At 40.3% G+C, this 20,733-nt stretch overlaps 1 protein-coding gene across 4 annotated transcripts in view; it reads right to left on the reverse strand.

The window, feature by feature from the left end:
* Window positions 1-987: 987 nt before the first annotated feature.
* The window catches only part of INO80 (INO80 complex ATPase subunit), a 57,214-nt gene continuing 37,468 nt past the window's right edge, over window positions 988-20,733 (reverse strand). For 2 of the 4 annotated variants that reach the window (XM_033145530.1, XM_033145523.1), the window contains exons 26-36: window positions 18,984-19,209; window positions 14,974-15,101; window positions 11,977-12,071; window positions 10,856-10,928; window positions 10,098-10,256; window positions 9,588-9,690; window positions 8,252-8,340; window positions 7,389-7,544; window positions 6,589-6,748; window positions 3,883-4,098; window positions 988-3,046 (exon numbers count right to left, since the gene is read on the reverse strand). In XM_033145530.1, the coding sequence (XP_033001421.1) occupies window positions 2,841-3,046; window positions 3,883-4,098; window positions 6,589-6,748; window positions 7,389-7,544; window positions 8,252-8,340; window positions 9,588-9,690; window positions 10,098-10,256; window positions 10,856-10,928; window positions 11,977-12,071; window positions 14,974-15,101; window positions 18,984-19,209 (1,611 nt within the window). In that variant the 3' untranslated portion in view covers window positions 988-2,840. Of the gene's footprint in view, window positions 3,047-3,882; window positions 4,099-6,588; window positions 6,749-7,388; window positions 7,545-8,251; window positions 8,343-9,587; window positions 9,691-10,097; window positions 10,257-10,855; window positions 10,929-11,976; window positions 12,072-14,973; window positions 15,102-18,983; window positions 19,210-20,733 lie in introns of those variants that run through there. The other 2 variants (XM_033145528.1, XM_033145532.1) reach the window with 2 other exon arrangements.

Below are 20,733 nucleotides of genomic sequence, written 5' to 3' on the forward strand. Positions count from 1 at the left end.
CTTTGTTGGTGTAAGTCAGGGGTAGGAAACTTCTGGCCAACTGCATCGCAAGGCCATTTTGGCTCATCCCAAAGAGGTTTACAGGCACTGCTGTTCCGTGCCAACTGCAAAACTCTGCAAAGTATTTTAAAAGACCCAACTATCTTCTGATAAGCCTTTTTATCTAGCAAATGTATAGTTTGTGGGAAGCAGCAAACTGACAGTTAACCACCAGGAAGGAATCAGGGTAAATCTACACACCAAACGAATGACAAACCTGGCAAAGAGGGAACTAATCAATATTTTTGGTGCATGAAATAATGACTCCTTATTTTGCTAAAAATAAAAATGAGACTATACAACTGAACTTGTACTTACTAATAATCAATATAAAACAACCACACTTGTGTTTTACAGTTTTCCTTAGCACAGAAAGGAAAGTTCAAACATTATGGATCCTTTTGCTTTTCATAGCATGGGATCATGTTGATTCTCCTCACAGATCACTGTCAGCTGCCAGGCTTGCAAAGATTGTATCCACAGCGACCAAATTATGCAGGAAATATACCATGATACTATGGGTCCAGTTTGGTATTTAAGCAAGGTGGGAGAAGAGGATGCAGGGGAGGCATTTAATGTATCACAACTACAATGTGCAGTGCTATTCATGGAACAAAAATTCACACCACCCTACAGAACAGTATGACAACATTTGCTAACATCTGTACCCCCAATGCACATTGCAGCGCTATCAGAAAGAGGGAAACATACTGAATACAAGGACGGGGTGAGGAAAGAAAATCACTTGTATTTTAGCCACTGATTTATCAGTCAGATGGCTCCGAGACTATAGTGGCAAGAGGTCTGCGATCCCCTGTGCACAGTCTGTGTATCCTGCTGCATGTAGTTATTTCTTAGACATAGGCAGATAATTAGAAAATGAAGCACTTCAGCACATACCTTGTTTCACCAAACTTCGTCACGGAACAATAAGCCACAGAGACTGAATTTACATAAAATTATCGCACTCCATTTTATTTAAGATTCTTTTCTCCAGTTAGTAAAAGAAAGATGTGTCTCTTTTTATACATATGTACATGTTCAGTTATAAAAATAGACAGCACATTCAAAGAGGAAAAAAAGGCTTGGCATTTTCTGATTCCCTCTAAACACTGTATATACACATGTGAATCTGAGCGGGGTGGGGTAAAATCTTCATGATTTAACTTAAATATCCCCTCCCCACCCAATTATTCCCTCCAAATCTGTTTTTTTTGTTTTAAATTAAAAAAACAACAACAATTTAACTGAACTTATTTCTGCTATTTTCAGGTGTGCAAATTAAAGGCAGAGTCAACAGGAAGCACTTGCTCTACACTGTCGGACACCAGGCAAGGTGCATGAGACTGAAAAATCCTTTGCTGCCTTAGCTAAGATCTTCACCTCGTAACCTGGTTCTCCCTCGAAAGATGAAAATGCCCAGAAAGAAAATCCATTTAATGTAAATGTGAAGGCAGGAGAACTGCCTCCCTCCTTCATCTCAGTGCAATGCAGACAGAAGATATATATTTATATATATATATATATATATATCATGCCAAAAGCAGGTGGTTCTTGTGCATTCAGAATAGAATACCACAACAAAGAGTTGCACTTAATGGCGTTGCTGCTCTCTAACAACTTTCACTAGCTCCACAGAGCTTTGCTACAGTGCTGGATTCATCACAGTGGAGCAATCCAAACCTGGTGGGTGTGGACACTGCTGACAAATGAGTCTTGCTAAAGAAAAGGAACACAGTGAATGGATGGCTTGGAATGAAAGACATTGTTGTAGCTGGGGACTGTATGTAACGGGAGAATGGAAGCATTCCCCAATGCGCATCCTTTGCGGTATGGCCAACAGTGGTACCTAAAACATGTTTTTTTAAAAAAACTCTTCTATGGCACAATGAGATGAAAACCAGGGACAATTCCCCACTACTCAAATTTCTTCTTGTAGTCGCACACAAAATGGCTTTATAATCTAAAACATTGAAGAGTCCCACATAGGCCAAATCCAAAAAATTGTACTGAAAACCCAATGCTATGAAAGTAAATGTATCCGAGCCTGGGTTTTGCAATGCTAATTGGCAATTTGAAACTTCCCCCTCTTCTGTGAGGCAGAGGCAGCAACATCATTCTCAAAAGCTCTAATCTGTCCTATTGTCGTTTAGCCAACCAAGCAGTACTCTAGTAGTTCAGAAGCATGATACTGACAAAAGACCCTTTCTAGGACGCAGTGCAAAACTCCTCTCTCCTTTCCCCTAGGTCTATTCTTCATTGCATCCACCATTCATACACATTAGAACCACCAAGATGTTTGTCCACAGCTCCCTTAAAAAAGGCGCACCGGCCAGAAGGCTCCTCTGAATCTGCGGGGCACCCCCCCCCAAGTTTAGTTGCTGATCTCCTTCTCATAAGAATGGTTTGAATTCCGTATGAAACCTGAAAGACGAGGGGGAAAGGGCGCTGGTGTGAGTACAAACGAAGGGGGAGATCTCGCAGCCAGTCTCATGTGAAAGCCGGATCCTTTCCCTGCATGATTTGTAGGATGCCAGAAAAAAAGCCTAATGGAAAAGTTAAGCTCAAGCATCCCAAGTCTCTGTCCCTCCTCATCCCAAATCTGCAAAGACAGCAAATGTGGGCTACACACGGAAGTGCACACAGAATACCTCTTGCCCCAGTAGTGCAGTTGTCTTCTCCTCAAGCCCACATGTGGGATGGAAACAAGGCATCATCTGTAAACCCTTTTGCTGGTAGGCGTGGGTGGGCTGCTTAGGAAGCCGATATGGAGACACACAGGTTCCAGGGTTTCAGAATTACTATCGCCCACCAGAAGTGTGGGCTCCTTTGTATTGTTTTCGGATTGAGGTTTCTGGTGCCAAGGAACCTGTCAGGTTTAAGGGTTTGGAGGTTCCACAAACACTGTTTCCTTTACTCAAGGGGGAAGTGGCGCTTGACTGTCCAAAGTCTGAAAGTCCAGCAGGTCGGATGAGCGGAGTCTGAAGAGGGCTGCCTGAAGACATACCTAGCAACAAAAAGCAAAATTCTTCCTCAATGGGCCACACCCAGACTATAGCTTTTTAACTGCATACAAAATTAAAACTGCAGGATTAATATTAACCAAGAGCTTTACTGACAACTTTAGCAAAGAAAAAGGAAAAAAAGTATCTTGCCCTTTTACCCCAAGGATACCCAAGGCAGTGAGTATCAAAATCTGAGCCCATTCATTACAGTGGGAAGAAAGCTGTCAAAGAAAAGGAAAACATTCTATTTTTTGTATGAGTATTTAGTATCAAGGCTTAATTTGACCAATCATTATTGGATTTTGTGATAAAGAGATTTATTAGGCTAATTAGTCCCCAGAAAGCGAGTGAACCTTTTAATTACAGTGGTACCTCGCGTTTACAAATGCCTTAGGTTACAAACACTTCAGGTTACAAACTCCGCTAACCTGGAAGAGTTACCTTGAGTTGAGAACTTTGCCCCAGGATAAGAACAGAAATCGTGTGCCAGCGGCGAAGGGGCAGCAAGAGGCCCCTTTAGTGAAAGCACGTCTCTAGTTAAGAACAGTTTCAGGTTAAGAATGGACCTCCAGAACGAATTAAGTGCGTAACTAGAGGTACCACTGTATAAACGTACTGATAGGAGCAAAAATGTGGACTTCAGCCGACAACAGTTCTTTCTACTTAACTGCTTATCTTTCAGGGACTAGAAATGTACTTTTATACCAACATATGCGCTGGAACTTCAACATGCCTGGGTTTCAAGTGGAGACTTGGATATCCTACAGATTCCTTAAGGACGGCTGAAGGCCTGGTGTCAAAGCATAAAGGGTGTTCAACGCCCCACACAGCCTCCTACCTTTAGACACATTGTACCCATATGCTGCATATGCAGCTGCGGAGGCGGCGGCTGCTCCTGCTTTGGCACCTGCCATGGCAGCTGCACTTCCGGCTGTGGATTTCCGGCTCCGGCCTTTCCCTGTGCTTTTTGACCCGCCATTTCCACCTTTGGGGCGGCCTCGGCTTCTACCTGAATGACCTCGTCCTGTGATGGGCATATCCTGTATTGAAATTCCTTAACAAAACCAACAAAGAAAGAACATTTAGCGATGTGTAACAAATGGTGACTATATAATTAAATATAATTTAGTACAGAAGACAAAAATGTTTTGCCTTCATAAGCCCCCATCCCCTTTCAAGGCAGCTACCTCATTCTTCAAGGCAGATAATATTCTGTCACAAACAGCAGAGATATTTAGAAAAGTGACCTTGGGCAACAGCCGCCTGCTGCCTGAGCTTTGTCCGACCAAGTAAGACTATCTCCACTATGACAATCTGGTGCTTGTCCGAAAAACAAACTTGTTCGATACATTTGAAAAGGCATACTTGGGGATTAAAATGTATGTCCTTGCTGAATCCATTGTAATCACTAATCTCATACTGATAAATATATTGTAAAATATTTTACATCAACGTTTTATGATCTACCCAAGTCTGCTTGAAGCAATTCAGATTTGTGGCTTAGGAAATAAATTTGTATATAAGAATTTAGCTTGCTCTGCTTGATACTTCACTGTTTTAAAAAAACATAGCTTAATCAAAGGGAACTAGTTCAATAAAATCATCCTCTTACTCAAGTCTATACTATTCTAGCGACTTTTGAAAGCCTTTCTTAGGAAGCAACAACAAAGACCTCCCAAATAAATTAAACAAGAACTGTAATTCTTTTTAATTTGGGCTACCTCATAAAGTTTGGTGACGGAGCTCAGAGATACAATGTTTTATAAATATTATCTTAGAGATTAAACAAGGGCAAAGCTGAACTGCCCTAAATGGCCTCGGCCCAGTATACTTGAAGGAGCGTCTTCACCCCCATCGTTCAGCGTGGACACTGAGGTCCAGCACTGATGGTCTTCTGGCGGTTCCCTCACTGTGAGAAGCAAAGCTACAGGGAACCAGGCAGAGGGCCTATCTCGGTGGTGGTGCCTGCCCTGTGGAACGTCCTCCCATCAGATGAAACAAAATAAAAAATTCCTTCCAGTAGCACCTTAGAGACCAACTGAGTTTGTTCTTGGTATGAGCTTTCGTGTGCATGCACACTTCTTCAGAAACACTGAAACAGAAGTCACCAGATCCTTAAATATAGTGAGGGAGTGGGGAGGGGTATTACTCAGAAGGGTGGTGGGAATGGGTGATAGGCTGATAGGTGTGGAAAACCTGTTGACGACTCTTAACGGCTGCAATTAGATGTCAAGGAAATAAACAACTACCTGACTTTTAGAAAATATCTGAAGGCAGCCCTGTTTAGGGAAGTTTTTAATGTTTTATGTATTTATCGTGTTTTTAATATTCTGTTGGGAGCTGCCCAGAGTGGCTGAGGAAACCTAGACAGATGGGCGGGGTATAAATTATATTATTATAATAACTGAGGGATGGGGAGTGGGAAAGGCAATGTTCTAACCCAGTGGTTCCCAATTAGCTAAGTACTGTGAACCCCCTACTTTTGTAAATTTTGATATCTCTATGGTAGTTTTTGCCACGGACACCCTGGGTGGGTTACACGGACTTCCTGGGGTTCACAGACCACCAACTGGGAACCACTGTTCTAACCTGTAAAGCTGATGGCCTGATCCCATAAACCAGTAACATTAGTCAGCTCTGTGCAACTGCAGCAACTCCACTGCTGATAGTTACTGTATTTACTTGAGTCTAATGCACCATCAAATCTAATGCGCACCTCAATTTTCAGAACCTTGAAACCAAAAAAAGTATTTGCTGGCAAATGTAAATGTGCCATTGAATCTAATGAGCACCTCAATTTTCGCAACGTAATTTGGCCAAAAAAGGTGAGCATTAGATTCGAGTAAATATGGTAATTAATAGAGCCCCCTTTTCAAACCAGTAATTTTAGGAAACATTTGTAACTATTCAGACTTGGACAGAATGGAATTAAGAGAACTGCAATTTGCCTGCATTCTGCAATGGCAAAGACCTCAACTCAGCCAAATGAGTCAGGGAGAAGGATCAAGACCCCCATTTCCCTTCTGGTCACTTTTCTTTTCAATGCCTCCTGCGAGACAATGCTGCAGTCAAGAACTAAAAAGGAAGGCAGTGCAGTTGAAGGTGTTTCAAAATTTATTTTCCTATGACAGCAAGAAACCTCTCAAATACAGTAATGAAAAAAAGCTCAGCACTGTTGATATGAGTATAGGTCAGTATTACCATCCTCCTAAACTGTAAGGCAGATGGGGTACTGAGGCTGAAAGAGACAGGAGTTGCCTAAACCCATCCAGTTAAATTTACGGCCGAGTTGAGATTTGAAACAGCGGCCAACTTCATACTTTTGTCCTTACTCCAATTTATTAAGCTTATTTAGAATCAAAAGAATTAAGCGGTGAATGATCAAGCACATCAGATTTCACCTGAGCTAACAAATCTGAAGGATACATTATTTGCTAGATTAACTCCAGTCCTGCCCATAAGCAAATCCAGTGTTCAGAAGTACGGCCATATACAGAGTTCACATTATGCTCCTTGTGCATCATGTTTAAAGACAAATACTAACCATTCATGTTGTCAGACACTGAGCCTGTGATGGAAGCAGGAGAGTTAGTAGCTCTTGACTGAGGCGCTGAAGATGCTGGATCATCCACAATCACCAGCATGTCATTGCTGCTCTCATCAGGTGGGATGGATTCCATGTGCAACTCACTGTTGATGGAAATCTAGATCACATAAAAATAATAGTCCGTAAGTTTACATTACATCCTGTTATCAAGTTATATACCCTTTAAGCTATGCTTTTGGATTAAGCCTGCATGCTGAAATCAGTGCATAATAGAAATAAAAAATCTAAGACTATAAAAACTGCAAGAACCCTTGGAGAATGAAAGGGTCCTACTTTGTCTTCTACAAAATGTGTTGCTGCCTCCCTCACCTATCACAAATGGGACCCATCACCGAGAAGAACCTCTTTCCACCTGCCATTCACCTATTCTTATTGAGTGTGGGCACTCAGAAGCAGCCCTATGATGCGGATCTTAAATTTTGAGTTGGCTCAAACGGGACAACTTTTAGGGACCATGGTCCCAAGTCATTTAAAGTTAAAGCCAGAACTCTGAACTGAGCCTGGAAATGTATGAGAAGTCAGTGCAAGATACTTAAAAATAGATGTCACATATATGGTCAGAATGGCAAACGGCAATCTGATGTCTGCCGTGCCCATATATTCAAAGCTAACCTGGAAGTTTCTAAAGGTTGGGAAAGTGTTGTACAGCTATCTCCATCCATAGCTAGTATACACTGCGATAATCTCATAATGCCTTGTATGAAGCAGCCCAATGGTGTTTGTAAAGAAATTCCTACCTCACTGAAAGGGCTGGGCATGGCAGAGTCGACACTAACAAATGACTCATCCCCATCAGCTGAGAGGTTGGAATTATCTGCAGATGGAACAAATGGGATCACCAGATTCATGCCTTCTTTCCTTTTCCTCCCGTCTAACTCGTCTTCCTTCTTCTTCTGCAATCAAATTAAGGAAACAACCATCAAAAGGGCTGGAAAACATGGAAAAGAGGCTAAAAGCAGGCCCTTTACTGAACTTTGCAATGCAGTTCCCCAACCCAAAAAATTAACAAAAATGTGTGTTTTAGTTGGAAGTGTGCATAAAAATGCATACATTAGTGAAAATAACATACAAAATGCATTTTATTAGGAACAACTGTTTGCTAAAATGTGCATATTAGAACTGTATAAATAATGAAAAAATAAGTTATCTACCAGTAACTAAACTGTTTGAGGAGAACGGCAACATTTTCAATGCCAGATTAGAAACAGTACTATCCAAAGGTGGCTGTATTCTCAAGTATTATTATTTCAGGAAAATTCATTTCAGACAGCAAAAATTATATTTACTGAGAATTTTCATTCTCTTCAGAAGGGAGCTACAATCAAATTAGAATGACTAGATTCACACTTTAAATCTGAATTAACCCTATATGTGGAAAAGCAAATACAAAGCAAAAGACAGAACAACTTTCTTAAAAACAGAGACACAGACACTGGAGAATTTGCATCACTTGCTCTCCCAGGAAGATTGAACCTCCTTGATCAGGAAGGCACTAAAATTAACCTGAGTGAGACAGGTGGCCTTACTGCTGATGAAGGTAATAAAAAAACATATTTAAAGCAATAATGTAACAAAATAACAGGAGTGTTATTTGAAATACCTTTTCAGCATATTTTTCCCTCTTTCGTTTACGCTCTTTCACACGATTTGTCTCCTCCTGCTGCCGCTTCTCCTCCTGACGCTGGCGCACTACCAGTTAAAAAATAGAGTCAGAAACCATTATTTACCAGAAGAACTGCAAAATTCTTGCAAAACACAAAAGCCCAGTTGAACGCAATTGGAATAGGCCTGTGTTGGTCCTTTAACCTCCTTTAGTCCCAACAATGTAACTTCATCCATTCTCATGGTTCCATTCTCCGTTCCCTCAAAAAAGTCCCAAATCCAAGAATGGTCCCAGACCCAAATCCAAGAATGGTATCCAACAAAGTAGTTCCATTAGCACAACTATTTCTGATTGTACAATGGAACTTCCCCTTCCACTCATCTTCCTTGTCCTCCCCAAATCTGCTTCAGAGAGTTGGAGGAACACTCAGAACGGACTTAGAAGGTTGCGCAAGCAGAGGGAAGGGAAGGGAAGTTCTGCTGCACAGCCAGAAGTCTCTGCGCTGATGGAACTACCTTGCTGGAAATGGCCCTAGACTACTTATATACAGTGTGCAGTCAGAAACCATGTTTTAATTTCAAGCTTAACTTGCAATTGTCTCTCTCACAGTTGTAAAATTCACTGAAAGGAAAACAAAACTAAAAGCTTAAGAATCTCACAAGCATGCTCCTATTTAAAAGCAGAAATGCTGTCTTCTCTTTTTGACTGTTCCTTGCTGTATTCTGTGGCTCTGTGTTGATTTTATCAGAACAAGTACTAGCAGCCGCAGCAACATCACATCACACCCCCACAGTGGGTGCTGTCTCTTCTTCCGTCATAGAATTGTAGAGATGGAAGGGACCCTGCGAGTCATCTAGTCCAACCCCTTGCAGCGCAGAAATCTTAACTTAATCCTTCCTTCTTCAAACATGCCAAAGGTGGCATGCAGTTTAAAGACAGGAGGAAAACAAGTTTCAAACTTGGGGTTTCCACAGTAGTTTAAAACACCTCTGGGAGAACTTTATAGCACGGCATGTGTGAACTAAGTAACACAGCGCTCTGCAGCAAAAATGGAGTTGATTGTCTCAACTGCCTTTAATCTTGATACTGAATGCATCTATGTAGGGGTGGATCCAGATTAAATAGTTGTGCTTAGGTCCCATTGAAATAAATGGGAAACGATCAAGACATGACTTTCTGTTTGCACTTATTTCAATGGGACATAAGCACTTAGCTTCTTCATCTACCTCATTTTACAGTTATTGATACAAATAAATCAGCAAACAAAAACACAAGTACACAGTGGGAGCAGGTGATGCATATGACAGAGGTAGGAGTATGGACTTGCACACACGTTTTTTCTCAAGTTCTTCATCATCCAGAAGCAGACTAACCACCTCCTTGGGTTTCAAGGTGTCGGGTTTGAAATTGCCACCTGAAATCACCATCCTTTGAATCTATGGAAGAGAAAGAATGCATCAGAAATTTTCTTCTCAGATTATTTAATGCCAGAGACAATAAAAAGAAAGTGGAGGCACTTTATCTAATATCTATTACACTGAATGTGGGTGAGATATATTTTTAAAGTCTGAACTTTGAAAGCTGTTTAAAAATGGCAATGTTATTTTTTAAATCTAATCCCAAGAGGCACTCCATGGCACAAGAAGGTATGTGTGCACCATAAAGTGGTAATTTACCTATTACTGCCGAGTGCTACATTTCATTACAGGCATATAAAGGTAATCATTTCCCATTAGGTGGTATTATCTTTGCCGGAGATTAATGTCTGATTTCTCAGCAATCACAGCTCCATTTCCTTGCTATCCCTTCTACACCACATTATTCCATATTTTGTTACTCTTACCTCACTTTTCTCCTTGGCCCTCTGCAAGATGCGTTCCTCTATGGTGCCTTTACAAATCAACCGGTACACAGTGACCTGTTTGGTCTGACCCAGCCTGTGAGCTCGATCCATGGCCTGCTGATCTACTGTTGGATTCCAATCACTATCGTAGAAAATTACCTGTCAGGACATTTTTTTGAGGAGAAAAGGTTACAAATACAAAACTGATTCTATGGTCACCACCCAAATGCACTTTAGTGATTTTTGGGGGGTCAACCCAGATACAAGTCCAGTTCTGTATAAGACTATAATTATTTAAAGGCTACTTTACACATTACTATTGCTAACATGGAGATCAAACTCATGCAGCAAAAAGCATGTGCACAATTCACATCTGAAATGGGGTGCAAATTATTTGTTTTTCCAGGTTTAGATTATTGGCCAGTCATAACACTTCATGAATTATGTGGGTTTTTTTTGCTTTATTTTGCTACACTATAATTATCTTCATACTGGAAAATACACAATGCAAGAAGCAGCCATCGTATTCAGATTTAGGAAAGCAAAGGTAGCGAAACTTTATATTACTGGGATATCAAATAATTCTGTATTACCAGGAATATCCAAGCTCTGTTAATTAATCAGACTATAGTAGCTTTGTGCTTTTTTGACATATCAAATATCCTGTTTTAGTGCTTCTTCCTTTCCGCTGAGTACAAACTATCCTGGAACAGCCCACAGTGTTAAGAAAACATTTTCAAACCAAGCTGTTTACTCACCGTATCAGCAGCTGTAAGGTTAATGCCTAAGCCACCAGCTCTTGTGCTTAACAGGAACACAAAGATATCATTCCTACAGAGAGAGATAGAAAAAACAAAAGCAACCATTGCAGTTGTGTTGCTCCATAAACATTACTTACGACAATTATTACTATTACCAGGAGGGTTTTGACTTTTGCAATCCAAGACAGAATCTCTTCATCCAACAGTTTATTATTATAATACAAGTGTATCTGCCTTGATTTCTAATATTGTTTTATGCTACAGGACTTCTTGCCCTGTGGAACTGTGGCTTTTTGATCTGTCTAAATCTTTAATGATGGGAAAGAACTCCATGCTGGAATACCACCACAAATTTCATCACATGAAATTACAACACAAAACTCCCATGATTTTCCAAGTTAATGGGGGTGGCAAATTGATTTTGTTTGTTTGAAACAACATGGAAACGAGCATCAAACTTTCACTAGATTCCACTAGATTTCCAGAAGCGGCTGTTCACAATGTGTAAAAGATAACAAAAACCACAGAAACTGTAAGGTTAGGAAATGTCAGGAAAAGGTACCATTGGTACTCACTTGAAACGTGTTTCTAAGGAAATGAAGAACTAACACAGCCCTCAGCCCTAGTCTTTAAGGGTGACTGTTTGGACCCTCATGGGAGAAATTCATTGCAAGTGCCAGATGGAACAATCCATGCTCTCCTCCCCTTGTGTGCTGTTCTAGGGGGTTCTCCCAACCCCACTAGATCCAATTTTGGGGGTGTGAAGGCTCATTGGGCAAGAAGCTCTTGGTTCAGGCTTCAGCTGCCAGAAGTAAGTAGTTGCACCCGACCCATAGTTTAGATGCTGAAGAATGACAGTGTAAGTACAGTTTGTCATAAGCTGGGATCCAATGGGTTGACTGTGCAGTTTCACTTACAAAGGTTACCTGGCTCTTCCTTTCCATCACCCCTTGGCTGATATATAGCATAAGCATATTCCTACAAGAAGAATGGAGGGGTCTCAACACTAACCATATTCCATAGGAAGATGGAGGAGCCTGTGTACCTGGTGATTTGGAAACTACTTAACAGAACCCCGTCACTATAATTCAACAGAAAAAGCAAAGGGGAAAACATACCTGTTCTGAAAGTCAGCTACCATATCTCGTCTCTCAGAGATTTTTGAAGACCCATCTAACCGCATATATGTATGCTTCCTGTAAACCATGTACTCCTACAAGAAACCCAGAACAAAATCTCAACATTTTTAATCTAGATTTTCAACAGAACCGACAGTTATAGTTGTTTTGAACATCATAGGGCCATATAATATTGTGCGAGCTTCCAATATGCCAGAAGGCTACTAATGTAATTTTAAAAGCAAAATAAACTGTTTGTACCATACAGTGCTGCTAAAAACATACTAATCCTGAACCTGTTGAATTAAAACCTGATTATTAAAAAAAAGACTGGGGTGCTCAGGAAGCCTGTGTCATGTAGGTACCTCATCGCTCACCATTCAGTTAATATTCATTTACTGGGCAAATTACCAAGCGATGTTAAGTCCTTTGTTTGCACCATGTACTTAACTATTTTTTACCTCCACGGCCATTGTTATAATCTAAAATCCATAAACAGTTTCAGGCCCCTTTAAGTTTTATTTGTATTTCAATGCGCTCAAAATTATATCCAAGACGGTAGATTTTTGAATTAATTCACAAGCTCATCTCACTCCTTTTACACATTCTTCTGTACTTGAATTAATCTCTAAATTAAATTTGATTTTAATGTATGCATGTACTTTATTCCCACCCCCTCTCTCTCACACACACAAATAGAGCAACAGCAATGAAAGAAGCCTGAGGGGGACTAAGGAGTACATGAACACAAAGTTCTTTGCACCTTTCTATGTTCAGAAGAATATATGCACATTTGCTTGGTTTACAAAACAAACAATACACAAAGCTGAATGTTTTTGGTGCTGAATTTATTTTCAAGAAATGTATATAAAACTCTGACAACAGACTTGTTTCTTGGGGGGGGGGGGGAGTGCAATCAAGAAACAAGTTTTGGTATAGCCCAGGGTCATAATGCTGTTATTGTTAACTGCAAATATCAGGGTTCATATCTCCACTCAGCCAACAAGCTCACTGTGTGATCTACGGCCAGTCACAGTCTCTCAGCCTAACCAACTTTCATGGGATTATTGCACGAATAAATAGGAAAGGGAAGAAACAGGTGCACTACCTTAACTTCATTGATGGAAAGGTGTAATACAATTGAATAATTTTTTTTAAAGTTTTCACTGGGATCAAAGGAGTTGAGTGACTCAGTGGTCTCATTTGAAGATAAAACCAAATCATGTTTGTTTAGCTAAACTGTAGCTTGTTTGCTGCACTGTAACCAGTACTGTAGTTCTTGTTTTTCCCCATCCATAAAAATAGATGTTTGAAAATGAGGATAGCCTGCTAAGAGCAGACCGAGTAAGGGAATAGGTTTTGTGTTTTATATTATTTAAATGAGGTATGACAGAAATATTGAGCATGCTAAAAGGTAAAGGACCCCTGACTGTTAAGTCCATTCGCAAACGACTCTGGGGTTGCGGTGCTCATCTCGCTTTACTGGCCGAGGGAGCCGGCATACAGTTTCCGGGTCATATGGCCAGCATGACTAAACCGCTTCTGGTGAAACCAGAGCAGCGCACGGAAACACCGTTTACCTTCCCGCCGGAGTGGTACCTATTTATCTACTTGCACTTTTTGGCATGCTTTCGAACTGCTAGGTTGGCAGGAACTGGGACTGAGCAACGGGAGCTCACCCCATCGCGGGGATTCGAACCGCCGACCTTCTGATTGACAAGCACAAGAGGCTCAGTGGTTTAGACCACAGAGCCACCCATGTCCCTCCATTGAGCATGCTGCGTGAGTGCAAAAGAACAGTGGTGTTCTTGCAGTCCATCTTTTTGAATTATTAAAAAAATGAAATATTAAGAATATTCTTTCAGGCCTTGTGCATGAAAAAATGTTGCAACCACAAACAAAAAATAAGGATAAAAATCCCAAGTTCCTATTTAGAAATAAAAAAAGAAAATATTGAACCACAATCAATGCTTAGTTCCTGGAAGGATATTATGACCTCAGTAGAGTTCATCTCCCACCAGTGTATACTGGGCTTCCACTGAGGAAAGGGTTGTATATTAGAATCTGCCTCAAATAGGTTAAGTATGTTTGCATGGATTAAGGAGGAAGAATTGAGCTAAGGCTTAATGAATTATTGTAGCTCTTCTTGCTAATATAGACCAAGACAGTTATAATAATAAAACATAGATATTTGATGAGAACTATGGTATTTGGGATGTTAACAACAGCATAATAATTACAATGGAAGATTCAAGAGTTTTTGCAAGAAAGTCTTTCAGATAGTTAACTGCAAACAGGTTGTAGACTCTTTTTTATCTTTGTAGCTTTTTTAGAAGTAAAAAAGATACTGCTAATCCTAGAGGGATAGTTATATTAAAACCTCTTGAATATCCTCCTATTAAGCCTGCTCAGCTGACGCTGTCAGCATGACACTAGAAGTACTAATCCTTGAAAATAATGAAATTGGTCCTGCGTAGAGTGTGCTGGTTACTGAGGCAACAAATAAAATAAGTAACTTCATCTCTTCCTTCCTTTGGTCCACTGCAAATGACAGGGACTTTGCAACAATAGAGAGAGAAAAACACACCATCCAATAGTAATTATTCAAAACCAAGAGCAACCAAGCAATTGATTTAGAGCCTGTTCCAATGGTTCTACCGCACTATGATTCTGTAAGTGGTCCACTTGGTCAGTCTGGAAGTGACAGGGTTACGCTGGTGCAGCTAAGCATCTAGGACTTCACTTGGACAGCAACACAGAATGGCAGGACTGCAATGGGCCAGATCTTACATAACTTAAGGGACAGAGAAGAGAGTGGGGGAAAGTATGCATGATTCTGTGTAAATGTATATCCTGGTCCAACATGCTGCTGCACTAGCAAAAGCATGCAATCAATGCAGCCTCTCCTTTCCTTAAAGGATTGTATTTATGTCAAATACTACATTTCCTTAGTCATTAGCTTCAGTTCCTCCTTCATGCAGGGTAAATGAATCCTACCTCCAACAAGTCAATCATCCGTGTCATCTGAGAGTAGATAAGGACTCTGTGTCCTTGAGATTTCAATCTTGTCAACAAAACATCAAGGGCATAAAGTTTTCCACTGTCTGTGATCAGACTCTCTTTGTCTAAAGGGAAGGAAAGGGGGGGGGGGGAAGAGAATATTTATTTATTTATTTAACTTGTATACCGCCCTATACTCAGCCACAGGGTGGCTCACAGGATAAAATCACAATATAAAAACACAAATTACATAATCAAAATAAAAACAAGAACACCGAGAACAATGTGGGGGCATTATTTTTGGGTGGGGGTGCAGCAAGGAGAAGGCTTATTTCTCCCTAAGTGCTATAGCCCCTAACGCAAAATGCATTACAATTAAGATCCAAAGGCCTGGGCGAATTAGAATGATTCTGCCTGGCACCTAAAAACAGGTAGTGATGATGCTACCAGATGGTGATTGTAACCCATCTGAGATCTTACGGTGAAGGGTAGGCAAGAATTCAACCAATCACATAGAGGAAACTCGTTCTACTACCACTTCCCAATAGAACGTATGATATCAGAATGGATAAATTAGTTACTTAACAGTCTTTTAAACTACTTTACAACAGGCGACCCAAGTTCATCAGGAAGCAAATAACAGGGGAAAAGAGTTTAAAAACAACAAACACAAGTATTTTTTAATTCTTGTGTTTTTCTTTAATATCACATTTCACCTGCACTAGTTAAATTATTTTTGAACTTTGAATAAATCCTGCCACCTAACGTTGAAAAGAATACCATGAATAAACAATATTTAACTTTTTTCCATTTGACTGCACTCTTTTCCTTTACCATCTCTAGCAGCAATAAACAGAACAAAAGAATCATTTATTAAATAACACCCAAGATCCGATCCTACTCTGAAGGTAAGATTTTCACGTTTGGTTCAATGGGTTGTATTGAATGGTATCACTCAGAATGGGGAAGGAAGCAGTTTTTAGTGATTTTCCTGCAGCTTCCCCTCCCCAATCTGCTCCAGAAGACTGGGGGGGCCTCCTGAGCAGAATTTAGGGTTCAAGGGGGCACAGGAGGATGCAGCCTTGCTGTCAGTTATGCAACACCATTGGATAAAATCTAACACACGTAAGAGTTAGATGGGAAAATCTGTCTATTTCTGGCACAAAATAGTGCTGTCAGGTTATAAATCAAATGGGCTCCCTTTCATTTAAAAGAACTATTACTTTTAATCAGACTTATCTAGACTTGGCTGGGGAATGAGAAGATGCTATGATGTTACTGTCTGGGGAAGAAACGTGTATGGTCAAAATGACAGATTAACAGAACCCCAATTATACAGTCCCCTCCCTGCCACCTTCGGAGCCTGACTTAATCTTAGTTCCCTCTAGGTAATTATAAAATGCACCTCTGCTGATGTAAAAATAAGTGTAAGAAGGACCAAATAATAGTTTCCAGCAAATGCCTCCCTCTTCTAGAAGGCTGCAGGGCATAAAGGGGTCAGTGCAGAGCTAGCTGGCACTCACAGTAAACAGCCAGCAAAGTTGGTGCTTTTTTATCAATGCAAAAAGGACTCAGACACTTCCTGCCATTTAATCTAAGATCATTTCTCTTTCAAAGAACAGGAAAGGCCTCCAGAGATTCCCACAGTGATCGCAACTACAACAGTCTGAGAGAGGAGGACAGAGTTAACTGAAGTAGCAGCTGTTTTGCTGTTCACTGTAACTTTGTCGCCAGAGTATCGAATTGCTCCTTGTTCCTTGAGTTTAATTCACTTGCTCAAACAAGCTTCATCTTATCTATTATTGACTGTATTTTTATCCTGTTTTTCAGACAATTATAATCTTGGCAAAGCAGCTCACATCAATTAAAGAGAAAAGAGCGACAGGCCTTGGTGTGTTTACATTCCCATTAAAAAAAAAACAACCCAGTGAATAACTAGAAGTACTATAAATATTTCAACATATTCCACATTAATAGGGGGGTTAGGTACGTTTTTGCTTGGACGGCTCAGGTATAGGTTGTAAAACAGGCAAACTTGCAATTAAAATGCATGAAGCCAACAGCTGCAAGTTCAGAGGCCCAAAATTTATGTGACAATAAATTGATGGGTCAACGTACAAAGTATAGTCATACCTTGGATCCCAAATGCCTTGCGACTCGAACGTTGTGGCTCCCAAACAATGCAAACCCAGAAGTGAGTATTCCAGTTTGCAAACGTTCTTTGGAAGCCGAACATCCGGCGCGGATTCCGATTGGGTGCAGGAAGCTCCTGCAGCCAATCGGAAGCCGCGCCTTGGTTGTCAAACATTTTTGGAAGTCGAATGGACTTCCAGAACCGATTCCATTTGACAACCAAGGTATGACTGTAAATTTAGATTTGCGAGCTGCCATACCAAAGAGGTTGAGAATCAATGGTTTGAACAACCTAGCTTTAGTAACTGTTTTGAAGCTTATCATGTACTTAATGTTAACCACATTGCTCCTCCTGTAAAGTTCTTGCTCAATATCTTTGTTTCTTAGTCTCCTCACTGGTTTTGTACCAATGGAGGGGGGGGGGGAGACTGGCAAGGAAAGAAAGAGGACCTTTTCAAATATGGTGCCTAAATAATGAAATGATGTCCCAAAGAAGGCTCAGCTGGCCCCTTCCATGCTCACTTTTAGGCAAGATCCCAAGGGTGTATATATGTATATTGTCAGGGCTGGTCGATTCCTCTTCACATTACCACACAAACGTCTCTCGGTCTTTATAATTTTTATTAAGAATTCACAAACAGTATTAATAAATAGTTCTTAACTTCAACTATCACTCCACAGAGTCATTCAGTTCAGATACCTTCTGAGCTCTGCTTCTCCCCTGACCAGCAACTCTCAAAAGGCTTTTCCCGCTCTTTTTCTAACCTCCTCCTCCTCGTGAGGACTGGCTTGTACCTCCCCTCCCCCGAGTTGGAGTCATCACTTAACCCTTGCCTCTGTGAACATTCTAACTCTCTTTCTAACTCTACTCTGACATATGTGTGTGTGTGTGTGTGTGTGTGTGTGTGTGGTGGGCATTTTCTGGGGTGTAATTAGAACCATGGTGTTTTTAATTGCTTCTAGAGAATTTTTGCTGCTGTTTTTAGGACTGCATTTTAGCTTGCTTTTGTTGCTTTTTTAAAAAAATCTGTATGCTGCTTTGAATATGGATTTGGCATAGAAAGGAAGGCTATAAATACCCAAATAAATAAATAAAAGTCAGGCTGTGCACTGATTCGCATTTTTGTGTTCACGTGTATGCATTTATATGCATGTGCACGGAAGACAATATAAACTCTCCTCTAGTGATGTGAGGTCAGAATATTCTCCAGAGAATATTCTTGAGAATGAGAATATTCTCTGCTAAAAAAATATATCATTATCAATGCATGAAATTGAATATTCTCCTATTTTAAATGAAAAATTCTCTAATATTCTCATTAACCGAGAATATTCTCCAAAAGATTATTCTCGAGAATTTAACATCATTACTCCCCACGAAGAAGAACTCCAGCAATTCAAACTAATGTAATATTAACAACACAACCCTAAAAGACAAAAAAGCAGAAATGCAACAGGTGCAGCAATTTATCAAGGGACAGCTGGGACATATGGGAGTGGATGAAAAAGGTAAAGGAAGAAAATTAGTTTGAAAATGCCAGACTGAACTAGTGAGTTGCAGACTGGCATATTTGGTGCAGACACCCAGAATGGTGCAGAGACGAGAAGCACAGAATCAGATTTGAAAGGGACCCTGCCTGCATCAGCACAAGAAAGCAATCAAATAGGCTCAATTAGGTAACCACTGATCATTCTTTCACACACCCAACTTTCCTACAAGTTTATTGCAGGAAGATTCCCCAAAAGGAAGTATGAATTATTTCCCAGTTTGTTGCCATTTAATGCATGGGTAGAACATACTAGCATATGTAGATAAGCAAAGTAATATAATCCACTTTGTTATTAAACTATGCAGTTATAGAGCGGTTGCCTACCTGGTATCCTGATGAAAGACCAGCCGTTCTGAGGTCTGACCCCTAATAATCCCCCTGGAAATTCCGGAAAGAACTGAGAGCACCGTTTTAGCCAGCCAGCTGCTAGTTCAGGTGCTCCATGCAATACACATTGCTTTGCTTCAAGGCTTCCTCCGTGTTTAAGTGCTTTGCGCTCATATTCTGCACTCCGATCATTGCAGTAGAAATCCCGTGGCACAGCTGTTACCTGTGGATTAAAAGGGTATAATTATACTGGAGAGATTGTGAAAATATTGGCTGAGATTAAATATCAGTAATAAATGAGGTTCCTTTAGCTATATAGTACTGATTTCAAAAAATGGTTACAAAACTACTCGATCACTCTCATCTTTCAAGATGACTTGTAACAGTGGCAGATGTCAGCCTACAGCCTGATAATATTAGGGAAACTACTGCTTCAATTTAACACTTCTGAAACCTTAGCACCCAATTAGATAGACAAAATTCAGAAGTTATGTGGTTCCTGCCCACAGGGATTCAATTCTATCAAAGTTCAAAGGATATAGGAAAGGACTTGAGAAGGAAAAGGAGGGAAAGGTTAGCTGGCAAACCAAAGTGCAGTAAAGAATGAGGAAACATAAGGCTTGATGAAGGAGAGGGAGACGACTTCATATCATATGCAACAGAAGAAGGGAGTGGCACAGCATAAGGCTTGAGGTGAAGGTAGCTTTAAAATGCCAATCACTGTGCTCATCCTCTCTTTACTGGAGAACCCCACTGGGTATGCTTTGGTTGCTCTGTACTTCTGGATCATCCTTTAACAATTAGGTAATGGATTTGAGATTTTGATTTACTCTAGCCTGTTTATACAGTGAAGCCATCAGTCAGAATCAATACAGCATGAATTTCACTGATTTAGCATGCAGGAACACACTTTAAGTAAATGCTATCTGAACTGACTCAATAATGCAATAGAATAAGAAAAAACGAATTAGCTGGTTTTGTAATGAAACTGCACTTTACTACAAAATAAAAAAATACTCCAGTAGCACCTTAGAGACCAACTAAATTTGTTGTTTACTACACCAGCCTTCTATTTGTCTATTTGTAATAGCACAACAGACCAGACCAGGTTCTCAGGTACTTGACACTTGGCAAGAGACATGGTAATTATGGAATGCTCATTTAGTGTCATGTGCCTTCTATTTGGCAACTCTGCAAGGCCTTCATACATCTGGTAGTGTCAGCCGTAAGCAAACAGCGGCCTTCAAAAAATCTTCTTTCCTATTCCTTTTGCAAAGAAGGAATGATCTCTTCTTGAAACTAGATTGCACTTGTGTCTCTGGGAATCAACTGCAGTGATTGTGAGGCTACTCTTTTACACTAGCTGTGCAAATGGCATTGGAACTTTAAGCCATCTGAGTGTAGACATGTTGCACAAGGCCCCTACATTAGCATCACGGTATGTGTGCTTGAATTGTAAAAGTCAGGGTTTTTTTAATGCAGCACTTTCTTTAAACACAACGATCAGCCTGGAAGCAGTTCTGAGCTACCCAAATGCAAAATTCCATTTCTGTATTTAGAACACCGAGGTCTTCAGTTTATCTTCCTTTGCATGTCACCTTCCCTACTGTCAGCTTCTATATAAATTACCCAGCCAAACAGTGTTGCTGCCAACACAGGAATCTAATCTTTATACCAAAGTAGCTATCTTGGACCATCTCCATCATTTTTAATCTTTGCTGCTATCTGGATGGAGTAGAATGTTAGC

The sequence above is a fragment of the Lacerta agilis genome, chromosome 1 (genome assembly GCF_009819535.1).
Source record: "Lacerta agilis isolate rLacAgi1 chromosome 1, rLacAgi1.pri, whole genome shotgun sequence".
NCBI classification, from domain to species: domain Eukaryota; kingdom Metazoa; phylum Chordata; class Lepidosauria; order Squamata; family Lacertidae; genus Lacerta; species Lacerta agilis.